Source organism: Harpia harpyja, chromosome 11 (assembly GCF_026419915.1).
Source record: "Harpia harpyja isolate bHarHar1 chromosome 11, bHarHar1 primary haplotype, whole genome shotgun sequence".
Taxonomy (NCBI): domain Eukaryota; kingdom Metazoa; phylum Chordata; class Aves; order Accipitriformes; family Accipitridae; genus Harpia; species Harpia harpyja.
In genome coordinates this window covers 4,007,363-4,031,193 of record NC_068950.1, presented here as the reverse complement: position 1 = coordinate 4,031,193, position 23,831 = coordinate 4,007,363, and the positions used below count along the sequence as shown (strand labels likewise).

Genomic DNA, 23,831 nt, shown 5'->3' with positions numbered 1-23,831 from the left:
GTTAGGAACGCGTTAAAGGGAGGTTACACGTGGGGGCGAGGAAAGAGGGACTCCAGACAAAAAGGGATGTAACTCTCCATCTCCACGGCATAAATATTTTGCTGCTTTTTCCTTCTCTTCAGCATCGCGGGAGGCCATCGCTCCACCTCCATCAGCTGCAGTGTAAGAAAGCTCACACAAACGCAAGCCACTCTGTCCCCACGCCACTTCGCCCGGCAGCTACGGTTGCTGCCAAATACCCGGCACATCCCCAGCCCGTCTGTCCTCTCCACCTTCACCGGCCACAGGCAGGGAGGGACCGGCGGGATGGTGGTGGAGCTACACCCAGGATGGATTTGGCCTCCCACACTCTCGGTGTGACAGGATGAGTTATCAGCTGTTGGGGTTTCCATAGCAATCATTTGAATTTTTAGCACCAATACTGGCTGTTGCCAGACTGGAAGGGAACACTGGGGAGCCTGATTAACATATTGGCCTGCCTAGCAAACTGGCTAATTGCCTTTTTGTTTAATTAGCTTATGGGGTTGGTGACAAGGAGGGGAAAGTGCTAGAAAACCTCTCCCAGCGCAGCGTTTCACCCCGACTACTGGGGTTACCTCCTGGCAACTCAGCCTGGAGCTGGAGAGGACGCTGCTGTGCACTTGCTGCTTAGAAATGGAGCAACCAGACCCCAGGGGGAACAGTATCAGGCTTAGGAGAAATAATTTCTACCTACATAGAAGGTATTTTTAATAAGTGATGAGTTATCGGAGGGAACGTCTCCTCCCCAAGCGCCCACGGGGGGCACAAACGCTGCCCTGTGCTGGAGGGCTGGGGGATCTCTGGGATGCCATCGCCACGGAGCAGGTTGGTTTTGGCTGTGAGGTGCCACGTGTGCCTTGGCAGGGAGAGTGTCTGAAGGGGAAGGCATGGTGGGAGGCTCTCGAGGCCCCTGAAGCAGACGCGTGGCGGGGGAGCGGCATCCCTCGCTAGCGGAGGACATTGGAGGGTCTGGCAGCTCCGAGGTCTGAGATCCAACAGGAAAATCTGAGATTCGCAAGTTCAAGTTCAAGCAGAGGCTGCTGCGGGGTGAGGAGGAGGATGGTTAGGCCGGTGTCCTTTGGGTTTCTGATGAAGGCACAGATCCAAAAGCACTGTTTTCTTGGGTTTTTCTCCAGAACGTTTTCTCTTCAGAAAAGCCTACAACAGCCGCCCGCTCTTCAAAAGCGTTTCCCAGCAAAACCACGTGTGATTGGGTCCAGCGCTCCCCGGTTTCAGGACAAAACTGCCCCCGGGCATCAATGCCAAAGACACCCCAGGCCAAAACGAAGTACCCCAGCGTACGGTCAGGAGCCGGGGTGCAGGGGGGCCCCTTCCCCAGCCCTCCCCTCTCCTCCCCAGGGCCCGCAGCCTCCGCCAGGTTCCTCCAGCATGGCCCCAGCGCTGCTCTCCTCAGTGGGGAGGGTGAGCAGGACGTGGCCACACTCTGGGACCGGTACAAGAAAGCAGGGCCTCGGGACAAGCCCACCGGGCCCCGGGGCAGAACCAGGCCGACACCGGGCGTAGAGAGGCCTGGCCTGGTCTGGGGCATCCACCTGCCGCCATTTTGGGGGCACCACTTATCACTCCTGGGGGGGGCTGCGCTGGCACCTGCCCGCTCGTTCCCAAACTCTTGCTCGCTGAGCTGGGGGGGTGTGTATCTCCAGCCCCCGCCCCTGTGGGGTACAGCCCTGGGGTGGCCGTTCCCATCCTTTCCCCCCCGCCCCCCCCCCCGGTTGGCGGGGCGCTGTCCCTTTAAGCCATCCGGGAAGGCGGTGCCGGGCGGGGCGGGGTTACTGCGCCTGCGCGGCGAGGCCGCGGCCCGCGGGGAGAAGAGGGCGCGCGGGGATTGGGCAACTCGCGCCCCTCGCGGCCCCTCCCCCGCTGTAGCTGGGCGTCACGTGACTCGGCGGCGGCTCCCGGCGCGGTGGACGCTGGAGGCCAAGATGGCGGCGGAGCTGGTGGAGGCGAAAGTGAGTGAGCTGTGCCCCACACCCCACCGGCGGGGCCCGGGTCGGGCCGGGCGAGCTCCCAGTGGGGTGGACCGCGAACGGCACGGCCTCGGCCCTGGCCCCGGCCGTGAGAGCCGGGGGGGCGGCGCCCCGGGACCCCCCCCTCCTCCCCCCCTTTTTTTTTTTTTACCTCAGGGGCTGCCCCGCCCCGGCCTCCGGGCCCGTCCGTAGCCCCCGCCGGACCCCGGGCCTGGCTCGGCCCGGCTCCCAGCCCCTGGGAGCCGCCCGCCCCTGGGCCTGCCCCTTGGGCCGCCGGGCCGGGCCCCGGCCTCCCCCGCAGTTAATTCCCGGTGATTAATTAGCGCAGGTAGTTTTTTTCCCCCCCGCCGCCCGGCGGGGTCCCTTCCCCTGCTTCCCGGGCTCCTCGCCCCGTTTCCCGCGGAACCCTGGGCCGGTCGTGCCCGGTGCCCGGCTTGCTCTCCGCGGTCTGCCCTGGGCTTCCTGACCGGTTTGGGGCCGCGGCCGGTGGGGCGCGGAGCGGAGCTGTCCAGCCGGGCCCGGCGGGCGGAGGGCTCGGGAGACACGGCAGCGGCCCCGGCCTAGCTTTGCCCATCTTGTCGTGGCTGGGGCCGGGGGCGGGAATGGCGGTGGGACGAGCAGTGCCCGGCACTGGGGGGTGTTGGGGCAGAGCCCCCAGCTCTCCGTGGCGGGGAGGCTTGGGGCGGCCTCTGAGGCTCCTCCGCGGTGGGGTGAGGTGAAATGTCTTCCCAAAAACGTGCCCGAAGTTGCGTTGTGCTTCCAAGGTGTCTTGTGCACCCCATCGGGCCTTCTGGGGGAAAAGGTCCCTGCTCTGCTGTGGGTTCCTCCTTTTCCCTCTGGGTTCCCGTTCACTGGCACTTCTCTGGGAGCCGGGACTTCTGCGTGTCCCGCTGCTGGTGCGTGGCAGCGCAGAGGACCGGCCGGTGGCACTTGAGTGGGCTTTACCCAACAGCGTCATGGGGAAGCTGGTGCTGAGGGTGCTTACTGAGCAATGCCATCGGATGGAAAATGTTTAGTGCCTGCAGGATCAGCTCATCAGTGAGGATACGGCTAGATGGCTGCAAAAATAAGATTTGGAAGAGGCTTGTTTTAGGAGGCATTGCCCTCTCCCTGCTGTTGGGGCTCTCTCGGTGTTGTGAGCTGAGCCCAGGACTCTGGGGAGGAGGTGTGCTTCCAAGGCATTGTGGTTGCCCCTGTAGTGGGTGTTTGACGGGCTCCTTGCCGCTCACATGTGAGGCTTCCTTGCGGGGAGGAATAAACCTTAGCGTTAACGATCTCAGTAGTTAATGTGATCTCTCTACTGCTCATACTATTGTGCAGGTCCAAGCCTCAGTGACAGGTTTTCTTTGTCTGAAGCTTGTTCTTCTGTTACTGCTCAAATCTGGTCATCTTTCTGGATCTTAAATCCTTCTAAATGCAAACTGCAGAAGACTGTCAGTTCAAACTCCGCTTTACGCACCGACAGTCCCAAGTGACCGGTGGTGTAGGAGCAGTGAGTGCAGGAGAATACTTGTCTGCTGTGCTCCTGTGACTTCCCTGGTACTGCTCTGTTGATGTGCGTGACTGCCTTGATGTGTTTATCTTTGCAAGTATGCTGTTTATCCTCAAAGTGCCTTGGAGAGGACAATACGCTCTCCATTTTGTAGTTGAAGAAAACTGAAACGCAGAAACTAGATTTCTCCAAGATCACACAGGTAGTATCTAGCGAAGCAGCAATATGAATCCAGATCTCTTGAATCCTGACTTTTTGGCAATTAAACATCCTTTCTCTCCTCTTTAAAGTTATCTGCCTTTTTTTCCTCTCATCAAAGGTATTTTGGGACACATCATGACTGCCAAAAATTTTAACTACAGTCAGTGATGTTTGTGTAGCATCTTTTGGGCTTCCAGATTAAATGACAGATTTCATGAAAAAAGAGAAAATAAATGGTACTTTCTCTATAGTCTAATTCCCACACATGCAAAAGTGGCTGTTTAAATGTTTCTGGAGTCAATAGTAGCTTTCTTAATTTAAAATAAATAAATAAATCCATAGCTGTTTTATTCCAGGAAATTACAAGGCTACTGTTAACTTCCACAGAAATCTGACTTTTATGCCTTGCCTTTTTTTTTTTTTTTTTCTTCCTAATTTAATCCTCAAACAAGAGTGGAGTATAGATTGGGGAAACGAGCCCTGCTGGATCTCTTCCTCTGTTTTTTTTAAACTGTGGGACAGCTGGGGTTTCTTGAGCTCCCGTGTTTTCCACAAACCAGGAAGGATATTGAGTGAATATGTGTGGGTACCTGTCAAGTATATTTTCAGAGCAGCCTGAATTTTCAAAAGCATGTACTTGATAAGCTTGTCTTGTGCACTCGTAAGGCTACTTTGTCATGAGAGAGAACTGAAACATCAATCTGACCAGACTCTAGCTGTAGTTTTAACAGAAATAATTTCTAGTTCTTAGTCTCATGGAAAGTTGCCGTATAGTACAGTACAGTATGGTCTTTGGATCTGCCGACAATTACAGGCCTTTTGAGTTTCCGCAGCAGCAAGAGAGTAGATTTTTGAAGACGGAGATAGTTTTTTACTGCTTATCAAAACAGTGAAATTGATAATACTAGTGCAACAGCAAAGGCAGCTACTGGCTGTGAGCCTGGGGGAGTGCTTGGCAAAGCACCCAAATAGAGTTTGGAGGCATTGTTCTCATGGGAACATATTGCTCTCTCTAGTAGTCTTTTAATACCTTGCCGTAGTCTAAAACACATGGGTTTTTTTTAAAGATCCTATATACGTAGGAAGGATTCTGGAGGGTTTTTTTTCGCATACAGATAATATACAGGTGCACTGAAATACAGTATGAAAGAATTGGTGGCCCCAGTTCACTTAAGTGTTGTCTGCCTTCAAGTTGACTTTCATTTCCTTCCTTTGCCTCATGCTAATACCATTTTAGATGAAGTTTTTAATGTAGCTCCCTTACCCAAAGGTGCCTGGCAAGTTTGGATGATTTGAGCCTCTGTGCTAAAAGGAGTTAATGTGCTCTTTCACGTGTGGGGCCTGCTGTTTGAGACGTTTTCCTTTGTGGTCACTCCTGCTTCCAGTCGACCTGTCTTGAGGATGCTGAGCATTTATCACAAATGATTTTTGAGTGATTTGATGACTATCCTGTTGTTTCTCTGATTTTGGTGATATTTCAATTGATGATCTCCTCTGTATTTGTGTTGCTCAAACAAATACTTAAGAAATGGGATGCTAATCAGGTGAGTAACAGCTGATTTGAACAGAAGGTTTGGTGTCTGTCTTCTAAGGGATGCTTTTATTATTTTGGATTCCAGTTATAGAGTATAGTGAGAACTGACACTTTGCCTTTTTATAACTGTAAGAACGTTTTTAATTTTTTATCCCCTAGAACATGGTGATGAGTTTCCGAGTCTCAGATCTTCAGATGTTGCTGGGTTTTGTTGGCAGGAGTAAGAGCGGACTTAAACATGAACTAGTCACCAGAGCATTGCAATTGGTCCAATTTGACTGCAGCCCTGAAGTTTTCAAGAAAATTAAGGAGCTCTATGAGACTCGCTATGCCAAGAAGAGCTCTGAAGTCGCGCAGCCTCAGCCACAGCAGCACCGGTCTCCCGAGGCACTCTCCATACATTCATCGTATGACCGCGGGAGCACCGTTGCTCGGACTTCTATCTCCACTACTAATATTGACTATCCTGCTCTCTATGGGAAATACCTTAACGGACTGGGAAGGTTGCCACCCAAAGTTGCGAAGCCTGAAGTTCGGCTGGTGAAACTTCCCTTCTATACAACCCTGGATGAACTGCTGAAGCCAACAGAATTAGGTGAGTTTTCAATATGCTGGTGCCTGTATGATGGGCTTGGTCTGGGAGAGAAAAGTGGAACAGGTTTAAGTGTCAAAAAGGTGACAGTGTTTTCAAGGATCTGTAATGTCATGTGACAGAGGAGAGATTGATTAATGTGGTGGTGGATGCCCTTCTCCCCCCCCCCTCTCCCCTTATATTTAGAGTTTAGAGAAGAATATTTATATCTGGTTTTTTTCCATTGCCTTAGAACAGGAATGTGGTCACTTTGAGATGTAATTTGAAAGCCTGTCTTGTTTGGCTGTAGCTTTTATATCCTTCGTTGGAAATGCTGCTGTGTTGCACATTGCAGTCTTTTGCTGTGAATCATAGTCTGTCTTCTATCTTCATAATTTGGCAGTATATTGATGAAAATCTTTCTGTGTTGGTGTTGCACCTGTGCTAAGCAAGTATGCTGGCATATTCTACATTAATTTCAGTGCTTAAAATACCTGACCTAAAGCCTCCTATGGATGAAAGAGGGTGGTACACACATCAAACAGTATTTCTGACTCTTCTTTTGTGCTTGTCACACTTATTTGTCCCTGATGCTGTGTATTTTGAGGGGCAACTAGGAAAACTGGATGAAGTGCTTTTTCCCACCCTGGGCCTAGGAGTCTGATATTTTTTTTTTTTTTCATCATTTTAATTCTGAGAAACAAATAATATTGTCACTGATGTTAAATATAATGTTCTTGTAGCAAAGACAGTGTATACAGAGGAGAAATACCATTGTAGTCTGCTGAACTGCAGTGTCTCAAAGTCAATGTGGTCATACCAGGCTTCACTACTAAATGAACCTAGAACTTGGGAAGCTGGTCTGTCTTTGCTGAAAAAACGTTTGATGTACATGTGGATTGGAGGAAAAAAAAACAGATGAAGATATGATTGTGCAGGTGCAAAAAAAACCAAGGACTAATTCATCAGATTTTATATCTATGTAATTTTCATCTTCATTTGGAGGCATTAAATATGTTAATGCTGTGACCATTTAAACAGTCAAGGGGTGGGTACCAGTGTAAAGCTAAAATATTTTTAAATGCTGTTTGGGGAATGGGTTAGTTCAGTCTTAAATGTGGGGTGGCATTTGTTGGTCAGGAACGCAAATGTAGTCTTTTGAAGGAAAAAAATTTTCAAGAGGTGGAAATGACCAGAGATAGGAGAAGAGCCTGGATATACTTACTGTGATTAACAGATTTTGTTAAAAGTTGACATTAAATCTTCTACATCAGATCAGAACCGAGGTCTCATTAAATTTAGTATCTCACCTCTGTTAGCTGACACCTCCCTCGGGTCAGATTGTTCCTTAAAGCACATTTAACTAATTTTCCCTTTTGGTGAGAGTGTTTTCCCCTTAACAGTGGGGGATTGGTGGTGAGTAGCTGGGTGTGAACAGATGTTCAGTCTTCATTGTCCCAGTCAGCTGTTCAGAAGCTAACAATGTCTTCTAGACACTTGTTTAATTTTCCCAACCTGGTGACCTGCGACTATAATTCCTTCTGCCTCCGCCAATGTGAATAAAGAAGCATTTGTTTCTCTGTAAACTGGGGTTATTTCAACACTGCATGGATATCGGCTGCTCCCCATTGCCACCTGGAACAGCCGGGTGCTGGAATAACTTTGACGTTATAAGTTACACTTGCATGGAGCTCTGCTTAGTGCGGAAGGATGATAAAACAAAGAGCTCTGAGGAAAATGGAGTGGTTTTCCATATGGAAGCTGTACCAGTTCATGCTTTGTTGCCCAGATTTCCCATTCTGTGTCTGGACCAAGCATAAGCTCCTTGTCAACCTCAGAAACTTGTAACGTGGAAGTACCTGAAATAGATTTAAGATCTCAGATCCATTTAGAAACACCCAGCTGCTGTTGTAGTACCCCATTTCCCTAGGCTACAAAAGAGGTATTTTAAGCATATAGCCATGGTGGGAATAGGGGAAGCTTAATTTATATGTTCCGAACTTCAATTGGAAGCATCTTTATTAATGAAAAGGCTCTCTTGCCTCTTTGAGATGATTGCCTTGAGATCAAAGGTGAGGTGGGCGATGCCTAATTTGGTCTGTAGGCAAGCAGATTCCCTGAAGAGCTATCAAATTACTATTATACTTGTAGACAAAGGTGGCTTCAGCCAAAAGCAGATAAATTAGGTGTATTGCGAACCAGCTAATATCTCATATTTGGTAACTGCACACACAGTTTCAGTCAATTTAAGTATTGAATTTAGCATCTGAGTTATCTACATTAAAACAGCTTCTGCCACAGCTTTCTGGTTTGGTCTAAGGATGTCAACATGAAAGAATTCTTCTAATTTACTGAAATCACCGCAATTCTCTTGGGTAGATAAGGCTTAAAATTAAGATTGATCAGATACCTTTTAGAGGGTATGAATACTAATATCTTTCCTGCATTGTATTTTAAGTAGCTAACAAGCAGAGTATTTATGTAAGCTCTGTGGTGTCTGAGCACCTTGCTGATAAGTGTACTTATCCTCTGGCACCTTTTTGGGTAAAACAGTGTGAATATAGTTTTTGACAGTAATAGTGTGCTGTAAGGAATTCTGAATTTTTTTTTTTTTGTTCTGAATGTTAGCTGTGACAGCCTGTACTCGCTGTAGATACTGAGGCTTCTGGTCTTCTCCTGGAGGCATGCCAAAGGAGATCTTGCGGTGCAACTGTAGGAGCAGAAGGCCATGTAGGCTGGGAGGTCCTGCCACTGTCAATGTAAACAGGATTTGTTTGGGTTTTTTCCCTTTGATAATACCTGCCTTGCAGTGGTGGTGCTGCTTTTCTCATGTGTAAGTAGTAAAACTGCTGCTCCAGCCCCCTCCTCTGAAGCTGGACTCAGTTGCTGTAAACAGGGCCACCGATTTTGTGGCAAAGGCAACTGCCTTCCCCTGACTGAAGAGCATACACCACTGCATTGAGTGATCTCCAAGGAATCCTAGCAAAAGCACATGCTCACACTGTTGCTGTATTCACCTAAACAAACTGTGGTATGTGTTAAAATGAGTGCTTCCTCCGCTTACAAAAATAAGATGCCTTACAGTCAACTTGCCCCATCTCCCCAGACGCACACGAACACAGCTGCCCTTCAGTCTAGTCAGAGTAGTTCCAATAGCCAAGGAGGAAAAAAAAAAAGACCCCGACCTATATATTGTATTGTGCCCTGAGGTGGGCTGTTCTGGAGCAGCTGGGATCTGAATGAGGTCTCACAACAAGCTCCTCAGCCCTACAGAAGCCTCCTGCCAGCAGCTCATCTCGGGCTGATCTGCCTTTGGGATCTCCAGCCACGGTGATGACAATATGATCTCTCTTTCCTAGGGGTATTTGATGTCTTTAGCAGGTTTGACCAATAAGTATAGTAGTGAGGAATGTTGCGGTTTCAAAAAAAAAAAAAACCACAACAAAAAACCCAAATAGCAAAACAAAAAAACCCCAAACAAACCCTTGGTGCAGGGAAACCCTAAAACTCTGAAATCAGTGTAGTCCTTATTTTGCATGGCATGGTCTAGCCTGCCAGATAGACAGCTGCAGATGAGGTTGGCTTCCCAGAATGGGAATCCATTGCAATTACGTTGGGCTAAAGTCTTGAATATGGTTTGCCAAGTTCTTTTGGGTTTTGGAAGTTTTATGTCTTGACTCATTCTGAGGATTGCTGATTGAGCTCAGTCTTAAAAATTGATTTCCTGCTATTGTCAACTGTTAAAATAAATTGATCCCAGCAGCCGTTTTACAAGTCAAGGAGCTGAGTTGTGTGCTAGGGCATCTGTCCTGGAAAAAGGATGAAACTTGGTTATCTTAAAATATTTAGCTTTAAAAAACAGAATTTTTTTTCTGGCTGCTCAGCAGAGAAATTAATAACTGATTAGGTACCCTAAAAGTGTACATCCTGGAGTTTGGGCTTATTTTCCAGCATTAAGATTTTGAAGAAGAATTGGGTCTTTACACAGTCTGTCTAGGAGAGGTTTTTCTTTCAGTCTTTTGGGGAATGTTCTCTTGCACTTTTCTCCGAAGCACCCAGTTCTGATTGCTGTTGGCGACAGGGTGTGCATGGACACATCCCGAGTCCATATCTTTTTGATTTTTGTTTTCCTTCAGCTGTTTTTTGTTCAGGTAACTGGAATGCTTTGTGTGACTCTCCAGCAGCTTTCTGTGAGCACAGTTGAGAAGTAACCCTCAATTCTTGCCTGGAGAAGGGTCTTTCACAGTGAGGAGTAAAGAAAGTGGGGAGCATGTGCTGCTGCTTCTCATTTCTCTTACTTCACACAAAAAGAGGAGAGTTGTTAACCAAGTAGCTGTAGAGAAACGTAGGTACCTGACTAATCTTTTGTTTTCCTGCACCCATGGTTGCACAGTCAAACTGCGTAGCCCATTGGTACCTGGTCCTTCGCAGCTAGGACTGCTGTGCAAACTCACCATCGTATCCCGTTCATGGTAGCGGTGGTCTTTCAGCCTCAGCCCCGGAGTGGCACTCGCTTCTGGTGTTGTCAGCAATGATGTGGTGTGTTACAGAAGTGAGAAAATGACCTGTGTTGAAATTCAATAGTGTGCTGGTTTTAATGCTAGAATATTTTGCTGAAGAGGTGATAGCAAATTTGTTGGATACTTCACAGGGTTTGACTTCTGTCTCTGATGGCATCCTCCAATGGCGCCAGTCAGTGCTGCTGGCAGCCTGCTTTCAGCAGCTAGGCGCTCTTTTTGTAAAAGAAGGCCAAGCTGATAAATGCAAAATAAAACATGAACAACTCAGTTTTCCTAATCAGGTTTGCTTTGTCTTTGTGTAGCTCAACAATCAGGAGGACAGCATGTCTATAGACAGTTATTCAAGCAACAATATTAAAATGATTTTTTTTGTTCTTCTTATCATTCATCGCTTTCTAAAAATAACAGTCCTTATGAAATGCTTTACTTCTCAATGGTTGTTTTGATCAAGAGACATTTGGATGGAAACTGGAATTAAATTAAAAGTCCATAAAGATACCTTGATTTTTATTTTTTTTATTTCTGAAAGCCCTTTTTGCATTTTTAAAGCTGAATTACCAAAGGGAAGTATCCATAGTCAGTGAATCAGACTGTCACCTTGTCTTCCAAGATCTTAGAGCTGCTGAGGTTTTACTCTTCCTTCATCTCATCTTACTCATAGACAGTAAAGCACACTTTCCTACTTCTCAAATTCTGGTATGTTGGCTTTGAATAAACAAGCAGTTGAAGTGATGCAAAGAAAAAATCCTATTCCTGCTAAAAAAGAAAAAATAAAAGCTATTTTATCACTTCCTGTTCTTTGTATTTGTCCTGTGACTTTCAGCAGCTCAGGCCCTCGACTTCAGTTGGCAACGTGTACTGACAATAAAATTTAGCGTGTTTGAATTTAATAAAAGGTACTAAGCGGAAGTCATAACATAAGTTTTCCACACCTCAAGCTTCATTTTAACCACGTTAAATGCATTTGATCTTAAAATTGTGAATGGATAAAAGGCCAATTAATCTGGGTTCTCAGTTAAGTGTTTCTGAAAGTGGAGTGCTGTAACACCCTACCTATAAATGCACCCTCAAGGTCATGTGTTTGTAAGTCATGTTTTGTCTCATGTTTTTTGTGATGCTTTTTTATTATCTAAGCTGATCTTTTTGTTGTTGTCGTTTCCTTTCTTTTCCAGAATCAGTCTGATCAGTCTGGTGGTTTCATGCTTTCATGTCATGCATAGGTCTCTTCTTACGCTTCTTTGAGTTCTAGTCTCCACACTGTGATGCCACTTATGGTTTGTTTTTATATGAACACACAATTGTTGGCTCATTGATTATTTGAGGGGAGGAAAAATTAAAAAAAAAGCAGGTCCAAATCCACTGCGTACTATTAGTGTGCTAACTAGCAAAACAAGCAAGCAATAAATGAGCAAAGCTGTAATCAACAGTAGATTTACCAAAATGCATGATGATTGGAGTTCTTGTGTAGCTGTATGGCAGGAAACAAGACTTAAAAATAAACATAGCTCAGAACATAAAAAAATCACCTTGTGCTTAGCAATGTAAGAAGAGCTAGATATTATCAGTTTGATGTCAGTCTTTTTTTTTTTTTTTTTTTTTCCTCTTCAGTTCCACAGAATAATGAGAAGCTTCAGGAAAGTCCATGCATTTTTGCATTAACACCAAGACAAGTGGAGTTGATCAGAAATTCCAGGTATTTCTTGTTGTGTATTAACAGTTCAAGAAAATGTAGCTGTATAATTCCTGTGTGTTCCCTCTCTGTGGAAGCCTTTGTAATCTGCAAGGAAAAAGTTTGAGAACATTAGCAGACAGGCTACTTCTCATGTAAAGCAAATAGCTGGGGGAGGTGGGAGGTGCAATTTTACCCATTTAAGTCCCTAAGTTTCACTTCTGCTCCTCTAATCTTGCTTTTGAATAGTACATTTGGGCAGGAAAAGTGGTATGTAATTGTTGATGACCTAAATTCTCTGTTGAGCTTGTGTAGTGAATTCATTTGTGGATTTTTCTTTGCATCAAAAGTTCAAAAGCTATATGTGTAATGCTGTTTGCATCTGAAAGAAAGCTTCCTTGTTGTAAAGGATGCTATAGTAACTGCAAAAGAAAACATCTTGCACCAATTAGGATTTACCCTGACCTCTGTCATGATGTAGTTTTTGATTCAAACAATGAAATGCCTAAGAAATGTCAGTGCAGGCAGTAAGGCTTTCTCTTTTGCTGACCTGCTCCCTTGGTCCTTGCTGCCGTGAAAGGACAATAATGCAGAAGAGGTCCTCCAAAACTAAGCGCAAAACCTTTAAATATTTCTCTTTATGGTAAAATCATACTGTTATCATAGAGTCGAAGAAAGATGATGTTTCTTGAATATCCAGTGCTTGATTACTGTTGTGATCCCAGTAGGTCAATAGAAGCAGTACAGGGGAAGCTGTTTGAAGACTTAAGGGAAAGGAAATGATATACCACAGAAGTCTTTAAGGGTGATAAAAGACTACACATGTTGTAGCTGATTCTTGGTGGTCTTTTCTCCATGTATTCAGATTTGTGAGAAGAGATTCAGTATCAGTAACACAGCTTAAATATTTCATAGCGGGGGTTTGGTGAGAGTCTAGAATGATCACTCAGTGCAGGTCCATCATCTTCCACTGCTTGTGGGTGGTATCCAGATGTGTCTCCCCCAGATCTAAAACTGCCATATCAGCTCTTGTCTGTCAGCTGAACTGAGGGTCCATCCCTTCCACCCCCAAAATCAAGACATTTATACTAAAACACTGAATTGGAATGCAAAACACTTTCAGAGGCAAACTGAGACTAATTTGGGGATCTTACCTAATGCATAAATTAGAGTGTTTTGTACCTGTGTATAAAGACTACTAATAAAATGCCCTTGTTCTGGGATATGTTGCTTTCCTGATAGCAGCTGAAATCCTGTTATGAATAGCACTCCTGAAGTTAGCAATATTAACAGTTGTTCTGCTGGTGCCATAATACTCGGTTCCTTGGTTTGCATGAACAGCTTTAGCTGAATAATTGAACAAAGAGAGTCTTGAAAGAACGCTGTCAGGTAGACCTGACCTTAAAACCTAGTTTTTGTGAATGCTTACAAATCAGCAAAAGGATGCCAGGCAAATTGATATCTTTCACCCAACACCTTTACAGTTTTGAAAACCCAGAGAAAGGCTATAGGATGGTGCATTAGGAAAACAAATAATTACAGGACCACTGATATTTGCAGGGGGAATTGTACAATTTAAATTCTGTAAAGTAATTCTTTAAAGGTCTATAAAAAAAAAAAAAAGAACTAAAAGTCCCGAGTCTGGCAAAAGCGACAGCTGATTTTTGGTTGTTCTGGGGTTTTGGGGTTTTTTTTGTGGTGGTGGTTTTGGTTTTTAGTGTTTTTACATAATTAATCTGAAGTTTCTGTTTCTTCTTTAATTTACTAGGGAGTTGCAACCCGGTGTGAAATCGGTTCAGGTTGTGCTAAGGTATGTCTGAGCATGGGGTTGATTTAACATCAGGTGCACAACAGGGGAGGAGGGAATGCACTACCAAAATATATTAACTTTCAGTGTGGTTTTCATGGCTACAAAGATAACTTTGAGAAGTTGGTTGTTCACATGCTTAACGCAAGCATCTTAAACTCTACTTTCTAACCTCTTCCTACATGTACTGCTTGAGTTAGTGCTGCAGTAGAAAACAGCAGCATGTCAGATTTTGCTGCCCAGGTATCAAGCCTGCATCCGATCTGGGAGAGCCGAGTGGAATTGGCTTTGCTTTGGCCAGATGAGGGAGCATGGGTTGGTGTGGTGATGGTTAGCTGCTGGTAGCTGTTGATGTGCAGAGAGCTTTGAACACGCAAACAGCATGGGGATATTGAGAGACGTGTTGTTTCTTTACAGAATCTGTTACACAGACACTAGTTCTCCTCAGGAGGATCAGTACCCTCCGAACATTGCAGTGAAAGTGAATCATAGTTACTGCTCAGTGCCGGTAAGTCAGCTCGGCCAGGAGGTGTGACATTGCAACTTTGGAAGGATTTGTGTGATTTAGAATGAAATTGGTTTCATGATGAATGCAGACAAGAAGCCAGAGTATAAAAGTGCACTGCTTAGTTTAAAGCTAATTTTCTAATGGATTATCTATGTTGTTAATAAACTGTTCTTGCAAAAAGGCTCGATCCTTTTTACTTTGTGCTTGGTCTGACTGTTCAGCTACCTTCTACCCCCCTCCTTGAAAACTGTGGGTGAGTAGAATTTAGCAAAGCTGATGAATAGATGTACCCATGTAGAAGCATCTTGAGTAAAAAAAAAAAAAAAAAAGTATATAATCTTTCTGCCTTAGGGCTACTATCCATCAAACAAACCTGGAGTGGAACCTAAAAGGCCCTGTCGTCCCATCAACCTCACCCATCTCATGTACTTGTCTGCAGCGACCAATCGCATCACCGTTACCTGGGGGAATTACGGGAAGGTACGTGCCAAAGGAAATTGGACAGAACTGCACAAACGAGTGCAAAAGAGCAGCCTTGCTCATTCTGTCCCTTCCTTCTCTCATTAGAGCTATTCTGTGGGGCTGTACTTAGTGCGGCAGATGACCTCAGCAGAGCTGCTGCAGAGGTTGAAAACCATTGGGATCAAACATCCAGAACTCTGCAAAGCACTTGGTGAGTATGTCTGCTTATGTGGTGGCTCGGGGAGGTCTGCTGTATGCCTGTCAGACTGCAGCATTCCTAATAGCCAGGCTACTAGAAACGTGCTTGGAAACAGCTGCCAAGTTTTATACAATTTCTTTCCTCCAGTTGTATAAAAACACTTTTTAATTGAACAGACTTGCTAAGCTGTATGTCAGTCGTGTGAAATTGCCCCAAATCTGTGTGCAAGTGCAGCACTTCTGCAGCGTGCGTTTCTCATGGCTCTGCAGAAGCTCTGCATCACTTTAGTTGGATTTAGAATTTGTCCCCAGGTCGTATCGTGGTGAGTGCCGCTGAGGGCCAGTGTCGTTCTGACGCGAATGGCTTCATGCCTTCACCTGAGTAATTATGAGCTGACGAACATTACCACAGCACCTCGGCCTTGACCCGCACTATTTCCAAAGGAGATTTCTGGAGCAAGGGATCCTGGTGAAAATGTCCTGCTGCCCTAACCCCCCGTGAATCCTAGGGGCTGGCAGTGGGATTTCACCACCAGCACTTTCATATGCGTTGAGAGCTTCAGAGAAGAGATGATCCCGAGAGATGCTTATCCTAGACCACTCAGGTAAATCATCGTGGTATGAGGCAAATGCAAAACATTACTGAAAATGAGGGGAAGTTACCTTTCCAAGGCAGAATCTGACTTGCAGCTCACGAGAGTCTGGAGGATTTCCAGTTATTTAATGTTATTGGGGAGAGCAGTCTCACTATTTGTTCTGCATGGGAGAACTAACACCATGGATCGTGATGGTTTTTAAAACATACTATTCAGATTGTGGACAACTCTTACCAAGTATAAGAAACATAATCTTGAAGATAGATGGTAGTTCACAGAGGAGATGATGATTTCGGTCATGTCCAGTCTTCAGATGCCTAAAGCACATTGTGGGACACACTGCTGCTTCAGCCAAACTTCTGATCTTCATGTTAAGTGCAGCATTTCTGCAGCAGATGCTGAACACTTCTGTATCTGTGTGCCACACCAAATAGTGTCCATGGCAGTCTTGATCATATTAGACTGCTCTGACAGCCAGCACTTATCTATTGACATAAGAAATGGAAATTCCCATTTGTTAGACATCCACCACTCTCAGAACCCCAAGGCACTGGCTGTGCTCCCTTTTTTGCGGTTCACCAGAACCTTAAATGAATTGAGCAGAAGCTGGCTTTTGAGTTGCCCTAAACTGCGGAGGATCCTCACATTCTTCTCTGGCACTTCTTGAAACCCAGCTCAGCAGTATGTGCTGTTCCCTTTCAAGCAAGCACTTGCAGGATGGACTCTCAATCTGAGAGTGACAGGCAGAGGTTCTGAAAGCAGGTTTCTTGCCATTTCTACTCAGTAACAAGTGTGTGCCTCCAGTTCTACTGAGTTGGATAACTAACAGCTTTGGCTGGACTTTGGGGCAGGGATGAGTTGCATTTGGTGACCTTAAATTTAAGCAAATAGGAACATTGTCTTCTTTCAGTTCCTTTGGCTTGTTACTGCTTGGAAGTTGTTTGGACATCTGAAACTGGCAAGCACAAGTAGCTTGTAAACTTTGCTTTTGTAGCTCTGGTCTGTTCTGCAAATAATTCCGTGTCATGTTCATTGCAATATCCCTCAGTACTCACTAAAGCTACCCTTTGACTTCAGTTGCATCTCGGGGCTGACTCATCTTCCTTTGCTTATGCTTCTGTTGACTTTAGTATAGGAACATTGTCTGGAAACAGAGATGCTTACATACATGGCTGTGGATCCAAAAGCAGTCTTAAGACAGCTTGATTCTAATCAGGAGGTCCTAGAAAATGCCCATTTCTCCTTCCCATGTATCATAGTAATTGATGCACAGAGAATGGTCTTACAAAGAACTTTACAAAAAATTAAGCTTGGATGAAAAGTCTCCTAATGTGAAGAAAACAACACCAAATCTTGTAATCTCGTGGGAATTTCACATCTGAGAAGTCACTCTCTAATTAGAGCTGTGTGTTGCAAAACTGCATGTAGCCTCATTGTCTGGAGACATCTTGTTATGATCTGAAAAGGTCAAAATAAATGGTTGACTTGCTCCAAAGAAAAATGGTGATGGAAGCGTCAAAGGCCTTTTCAGACAGCAGCATTAGCAGCAGCTACTCTTTAGGAGTTGTGTCGTAGTTTAAAGCTAATTTTGTGTGTTGATTCCGCACCTTGATGCGGGACCTGCACGTGCGGGACCTGCATGTCTGCTGCTCTTCTTGATTTGCCTGCAGCTCCTCTGGGTTTTCCTTTCAGGATGCAGCAGTGGTGGCAGGATTCTCTACCTCCTTTCCTAATGCCTGATTCTTTCCAAATATGTGCTGGATCGCTGTTTGTGACTGTTTTTGCATGGCTGCCTTGCTCTTTGAGCTGTCTGCCCTGGTACCTCTGCGTCTGTTTGTGGTTCCTGTGAAATGGGCTGCTGGAATAAATGAGCTGGCCGGCATATAAGATGAAGAGTTACAGCCCAGTAGCACTAAGAGGAGGCTTGTTTATTTGATGGGGAAATGATGAGATGTGGTTTCCTGTCAATTTGACTGTATCCCGTGTTTGCTCACTTCTGGGGGGACTTTCTCTGAATTTCAAGGGGCAGGGGGAGGCAGTTAACCCTGTCCTATTGCCACTGATCTCAGAAGGGAATAAAATCCATCGTGCTTATGCTAATGACCAGATAAGCCTAAACTGACTTCGTTCCAGAAGTCTTGCCATGTGCTAGAGCTCTGTCCGTCCACTCTTTCCCTCCCTGCGGGAAGTCCAGGTATGTGGGTGTCTTAGTCCTCTCCGAAGTGGGACAAAGTTAACTCCCACTTGGCTGCCTTGGTATAATATTAACATGAAAAAGCTGGTCAGCAGTGTCATTTCCTCCATGTACCCCAGCCACCCAGCCTGTAGTTTGTAAATAAGAGGTGGAAGGGTCGCTAAGAGAGCATTAACAGTGTAGCTAGCAGATAACGTGCAGACGGTTGCCCTCATCCCAACACCTAAGTCCATCCCAGCTCCTTCATTTGGTCTTCCTGGAGGAGAGGCAGCATGTGCTGTTTGGCTGGGAGACCTGGGTCATTGGGAAGGGGGATTTGTAAGAAAAAGTGAGCTTCCTCAGCCAATAAATACTTCAGCTGGCCTGTAGACCATGAACTGCCTCATCATGCGCAAGGTTTTCGGCTAGCCAAGCAGCGTCTCTACTGAGTTCTGCAGGTTGCGCAAGCCTGGTCCAATACCACAGCTTTCTGTCTCCTATGTCCTCTGTCCCTGACTGGCAGAGGTTGTCATCTGTGGGGAAAATGACTCGTATACAGCCAAGGGCTGTTGGTGAGCTGCTTGACCTGTGCTACACGTTGTTTCCAAGGTTTAAGTTTGCAACTGTTAAATTTTGTGCTCTCTACTCTTACTGCAGTAAAAGAGAAGCTACGCTTGGATCCAGACAGTGAAATTGCCACTACAGGTGTTCGCGTCTCTCTTATCTGTCCGGTAAGCCTTTGCAATATATTTTAGTCTGTTTTCGTCAAGAAACCCTATTCTACTGTCAGACCACCTTTGCAAACTAACGAACCTTTTTGCTTAGGAGGAGAACTGTCTGGTGATGGCTTGGGTGGGTTTCATTGCTGATCATCTGCTTTTTGGTTCAACAGCTAGTGAAGATGCGGCTGTCTGTCCCGTGCCGGGCGGAGACCTGTGCACATCTGCAGTGCTTTGATGCAGTCTTCTACCTACAGATGAATGAGAAAAAGCCCACATGGATGTGCCCTGTGTGTGACAAACCAGCACCCTATGACCAGCTCATAATTGATGGGTGGGTACCTACGCTTCTCTGTCCTCAACCCCTTTCTTTTCTCTGCTGAATGTGGCATCTTGTCTTTCGGTCTGTGCATCTGATTGAAGTTCACCTCAAAACAAAGTTGGAAGCTTATTCTGCTGGTGCATAATATTCTGACTTAATTGTCTTGGTGTGTTAGAGCAAGACTTGACTGTTTGTCTGCCATTCTTAATTTTTGGATTACACTAAAGTGTTTTGAGAATCAAGTGTTTACTGCCTCACTCTTTTCATCAGGCTGATGAACCCGCACAACTAGCCGCCTTGGTTGACTGATACCATGCTGCATGGAATAAACCACTTTATAAGCACCCGATAAGGTGGTTTTTGATAGGAAGCATCTTCTTGTTTTCTTGTTGGTGTGAGGTGCTCATCAGCTCACAAGCAGTTCTTGGCATGCTGTAAATGTGATTGGGGGATCTTCTCTGCCAGCTCTTAAACCAAACGTCGTGCAACATATAGCCCCCGAGACAGAGATGCAAATGTAGTATTTGGAAAGGGAAGGGATTCCTCAGGAGAGACTATTTCTGTGTTTTGCATGCCTGTAGGGGGAAAAAAGCAGCAGGTTCAGATGCACTGGAGGGACAGAATTAAAATGCTTTGGATATATTGTCCAGGCTGGATGTTTTGTGGATCCACCTGGGGCTCCCTGGGCCTCCCACCCTGGTTCCCCTGGGGACACCCAGTGGTGATTGATCCCTGCTAGCAGGCTGAGCCTGTGCAGCAGGACCTTGGGATGCTCAGGGGGCCCCAGGGGCTCCCTGCTGGGGGTCACCAGCCCCCTTGGTGTGCAAGGGGACACCAGTGCACTTGTCAGGCAAATGGAGTATATGTTGGGAGGGAACCGGCTTTTAGTACAGCACTTTTAGAGTGGATTTGTGAAGGGCAGACTGCAGAGTTTTGCTCCAGCCATGCATTTGGGTCTGGCTGCTGTCCTGGGGCTGCCGCCTGCCCCGTAGTGGGCTAGAAGGACAGAACCATGCCAGCATCCCCATTCTCAGTGTTCCCAGTGAAGCAGCCCCTGTCTCTTCTGCATGAGGGATGTTTTCTTTCTACTGTCTCAGTTTGAGTGTGGCATAGCTGAAGTAGTACTGTAAAAGCACAGGAGGGAATTAAAGCAAAGTAAGTTCCAAACAGCATTTGGAAAATGGTGAGGCAAGAAATGCATGCCCCGAGCCCTGCCAAGAGTTCTTCAGCTGTGAATTGGGGAAAGGTTGCTTTAGACTTGGCACTCAACTTGTCATCTGGTTTTTAGTCCATATGGGAATGGTGTTTCCCGTATCTCTGGACTAGAGTTAGCTTGCTCTGTCTTTTTACCAAAGAGAAGAGCAGAGGGCTCACCATAAGCTGGGAGAGCTGGAGTGCTACAGTTCAGCAGTACAAGAACACTTTGGAGGTGATGCTCATATGTCTGAGTGAGGTTTGATACTGGAAAGCTTGAAAATGCAGCTGTGTGCCAAGAGGATTACTCTAAAATACAGATCTCCCTCTCCTCGTTGCAGACCTGGCAGACGGAGTCCTATATGCAAACTGCAGAACGAGCTAGGCTGACAGCAGGGGCCACCTGAGGCAAGCCAGAAAGCTGGCGACGATGCTTGTCAGCTCCCAAAATATGGGTTCCAGAGGCTATCTCTAGAGAAGAGCACAATAAATTGCCTGGCTTTTGTCCAAGAGTAAAGGAAGAAACAAGGAGTGAATTAATGCCAACAGTAATCTCCACCCACCCCCCAGAAGAAGCTTTGTTGCCTCAAAATGCAGGGAGCCTGTTTTATGGGCTGGGACCACTGACATCTTTAGTGGTGCTAGCCAAGCTGAGAGCAACCCTGAGGACTGGTGGAGCAAGATGCATGGTTGTTGGCTTCTGGAAAATGATCTCCACCCTCATGGCTTGTATAATTGGCCTCTAATGCAGGTTCCCTCAAAAGGAGGAAGAGTTTAGAGAAATTGTTCTGGTGCATCCAGCTCCCTTGGCACACAAGGCAGTGAAGTGAGCAGACGAGTCTCTGCCTGGGTGGTATATTCCCAGGGCCAGGCTGATAATATTCTGAGCGTTGCTGCCTTTATAGGTACTGATTTGATCCAGGAGTTGTGGCTTTTTAGACTGTCTGAAGCAGCCTAGGCATAGATAACCTGTTTGCTTTGTCCTCTGGCCAACACTGACAGGAAAATCCAGTTCCTTCGAGATCTCTAACAAGGCTGCTGAGACTGAAGGGGAAGGTACAAGGGGTTGGATTGTGGAACCTCCACAGGTCAGCACTGCACGTGTTCCTCCTGGATGAGGAGGAGGAAGAGCAGGTCATCACTGGTGAAGGCTCAGCAGATTTCTTTGTCCCTGCTCTGCAGTGCTCAAGACTGGGTTTCAGTGCCAGTTCTGTTGGATGAAGGTAGTCTTCAGACCTCCCTGAAAGTAAGCTGGAGGGAACCTGGCAGTCACAGCTGGATGTTGCTAGTCAAAAAAGAGGCGTAGGCTCCTGAGGAGGTAGTTGGTTGGTCAAGTCTAAGATCCTCTGGGCCCTGTCAGCTTTTTTGGAATTGCAGCCTTGGTGGTTGCTCTGCTGGATGACAGGACTGTCTGTGGAAACGCCTTTCCTACTTGAGCCGGGAGAAAGCAGAAACTTTCTCTCACTAGAGTGCCACGAATAGTTATCTTGAGCTTGTAAGATCTTTGCTATTAGTTCTCCTTTATACTGAAAGGAAATGCTCAAATCCAGAAGTCAATAAGGCCTTGCAGAACAGTGGTTCCAATAGCGTGTCCAAATAAACATTCCAGGCAAATGGCGGGACATAGCAGAATAAAGCAAGTCCCCAGTTCCTGAGGCACAGTGAGCCAGAGTCAGGGTCTTGTTCTGGTTACTGTCTCTGCAATGGGAGATGGCTGACATTGAGGTATCTACACTGGGGTCTGTTTTCAGTGGTTGAACATGGGGTTTTTTTCTGTTGCAGGAGGCTGCATATACTGTTTTGGTGGCTGCTATGGAGGCTTTGAGAAACAGAACTAGGAAGGAAGTGAAGTGCTGCTTGTTGGATTGCTTATTTCTTAATGTCATAGGATATTTTGTCTTTTGCTAACGCCTTGGTGTGAATGTGTACCTGCACCAGCCCTGACATAGCTCTAGATGGGGCATCAGATGTCTGTCTGGAAGCAGTACCACAGACCTGGGAAACTGGGTGAAGAGGCAAGACTGTCTTCTAATTGCACATAATTAAAATGTTAGTTCATGGTTTAGGTACGTTGTCAGAAAGGACGGGGATGGCTTGCAATGTCAGAACCTGTACTTGTTTTATGGAAAATAAAACAAGCCCTTGACTGAAAGGGCTATCTGTTTGGCAGCCTTCTACTAACACCAAATTTCTTCTAAATTTAGGGCTGTTTAAGGTGAAGATCCAGGTTGATGGCTGGGGTTAAACCACGACAATGGCCCATCACTAAATGCATTCTCTGATTACCTCGAGCTTAACAGATGGCATCTTTTCTCCTGTCCAGGCTCCTGTCAAAGATCCTGACAGAATGTGAAGATGCAGATGAAATAGAGTACCTGGTGGATGGCTCCTGGTGTCCCATCAGAGCTGAGAAAGAGCGGAGCTGCAGCCCTCAGTGTCCAATATTAGTTCTAGGTGAGTATCTCTGGGGCTAAAGACTTCAAATTACTGTAGGAAACGTGCACAAATTGCAAAACTAGAGTTCCCCAGCTGCCTTGGGAGAAGCTGTGATACCTTAATGTGAGTTTGGCTCTCCGAGAGCTTCCTCTGGATAGGCCCTTCATTTTTAGCCTCTCCAGAAATGAACAGCATCGCCAGGGTGCATCACATCCCTGCGGAGGAGGGCCCAGCCCAAATGGGGTTACTTGGCAAAGCTGGGTTGTTGCCAGAATGGCATCGAACAAGTTTGTCAGTACATTCACTTCTGCAACAACCCCTGAAATGTCATCGACAAGACCAGCCTGGAACGGCACTGTACTACTTTTGTGGGAAAAGAGGATTTTGACTGGAAGGGCTGCCTGTTGGGCAGCCTGCACAAGGCCAGGTCCTCTCGCAGTGGTGACGTCTATGGACGGGGTTGGCAGTGTTGTTGTGTAGCTTCTTGCTTTGGCCGAGCCAGTTCCCGGTTCTCAGGCAGGTGCTGTTGGGCACTGTAGCAAGCTCTAACCCCAGAGAGAGCATCAGGTTTGTGGCATCGGCTCAGTTTTTAGGCAGCTGCTTGAACGGAGTTTGTTTCATGCACCCCTTTGCCTTGTAGACTTGACATGGGGAAGCATTTCTTTACCAAGAGGGTGTCAAAACCCTGGAGCAGGCTTCCTTGAGAGGTGGTCGATGCCCCAAGCCTGTCAGTGTTTAAGAGGCATTTGGACAATGCCCTTAAGAACACGCTTTAACTTTTGGTCAGCCCTGAAGCGGTCGGGCAATTGGCCTAGATGATCGTTGTAGGTATTCTGTTCCAAGTACCACACAGCCATGAGAGACCAAGAGTATCGGAGCGTCGCTAAACTGGGCATGAAATGTCTTAATTAGTCCTTTCTTTCCCCACTCCTTTCAGGTTCTTCAGATGTGAACGGGCTGTTGCCCACTCCTAACGGTAACGGTGAGAATGGCAAGGCCACTGCTGACGTTGTGGATTTAACACTGGACAGCTCATCATCGGAGGAAGAGGAGGAAGAAGATGAGGAGGATGACGACGATGATGAGGGACCCCAACCAAAACGACGCTGCTCTTATGAGAAAGGTTTAGTTTCTGCCTGCTGACTGCGGAAGCAGCTCTGAATCTCAGAACGGACAGACTTGAATACTCTGGTGCTTATTAAACTGGAGGAGGGGGAGACTGTCTTCTCCCACCTCATCTCCCTTCCTCCCTGATCTCCTTTGACTTTCCTATTCCAAATTAATCATTAAAACAAGAGAAAAAGAAAAAAAGAGGAAAAAAAAAAAAAACCACCACAAAAGAAAAATAAACCATTGAGCTGCTTCTTGGTTGGAAGACGACCCCACTCAAAGCCTGACCCTGAACTGGAGCCTGAAGTAA

At 46.2% G+C, this 23,831-nt stretch overlaps 1 protein-coding gene across 2 annotated transcripts; it reads left to right on the top strand.

Annotated features, from left to right (window-relative positions):
* Positions 1-1,860: 1,860 nt before the first annotated feature.
* On the top strand, positions 1,861-23,764 carry PIAS4 (protein inhibitor of activated STAT 4). Of its 2 annotated transcripts, none has more exons than XM_052801290.1 (11): positions 1,861-1,991; positions 5,396-5,831; positions 11,936-12,020; positions 13,765-13,806; positions 14,221-14,311; positions 14,663-14,791; positions 14,879-14,984; positions 18,398-18,471; positions 18,633-18,793; positions 22,299-22,429; positions 23,349-23,764. In XM_052801290.1, the coding sequence occupies exons 1-11, from the start codon at positions 1,965-1,967 to the stop codon at positions 23,552-23,554; spliced, it is 1,488 nt and encodes a 495-aa protein (XP_052657250.1). In that variant the 5' UTR covers positions 1,861-1,964; the 3' UTR covers positions 23,555-23,764. The 2 variants fall into 2 exon arrangements, with proteins under 2 accessions (XP_052657250.1, XP_052657248.1); XM_052801288.1 differs by lacking the exon at positions 1,861-1,991 and adding an exon at positions 3,843-5,246.
* Positions 23,765-23,831: the final 67 nt, after the last annotated feature.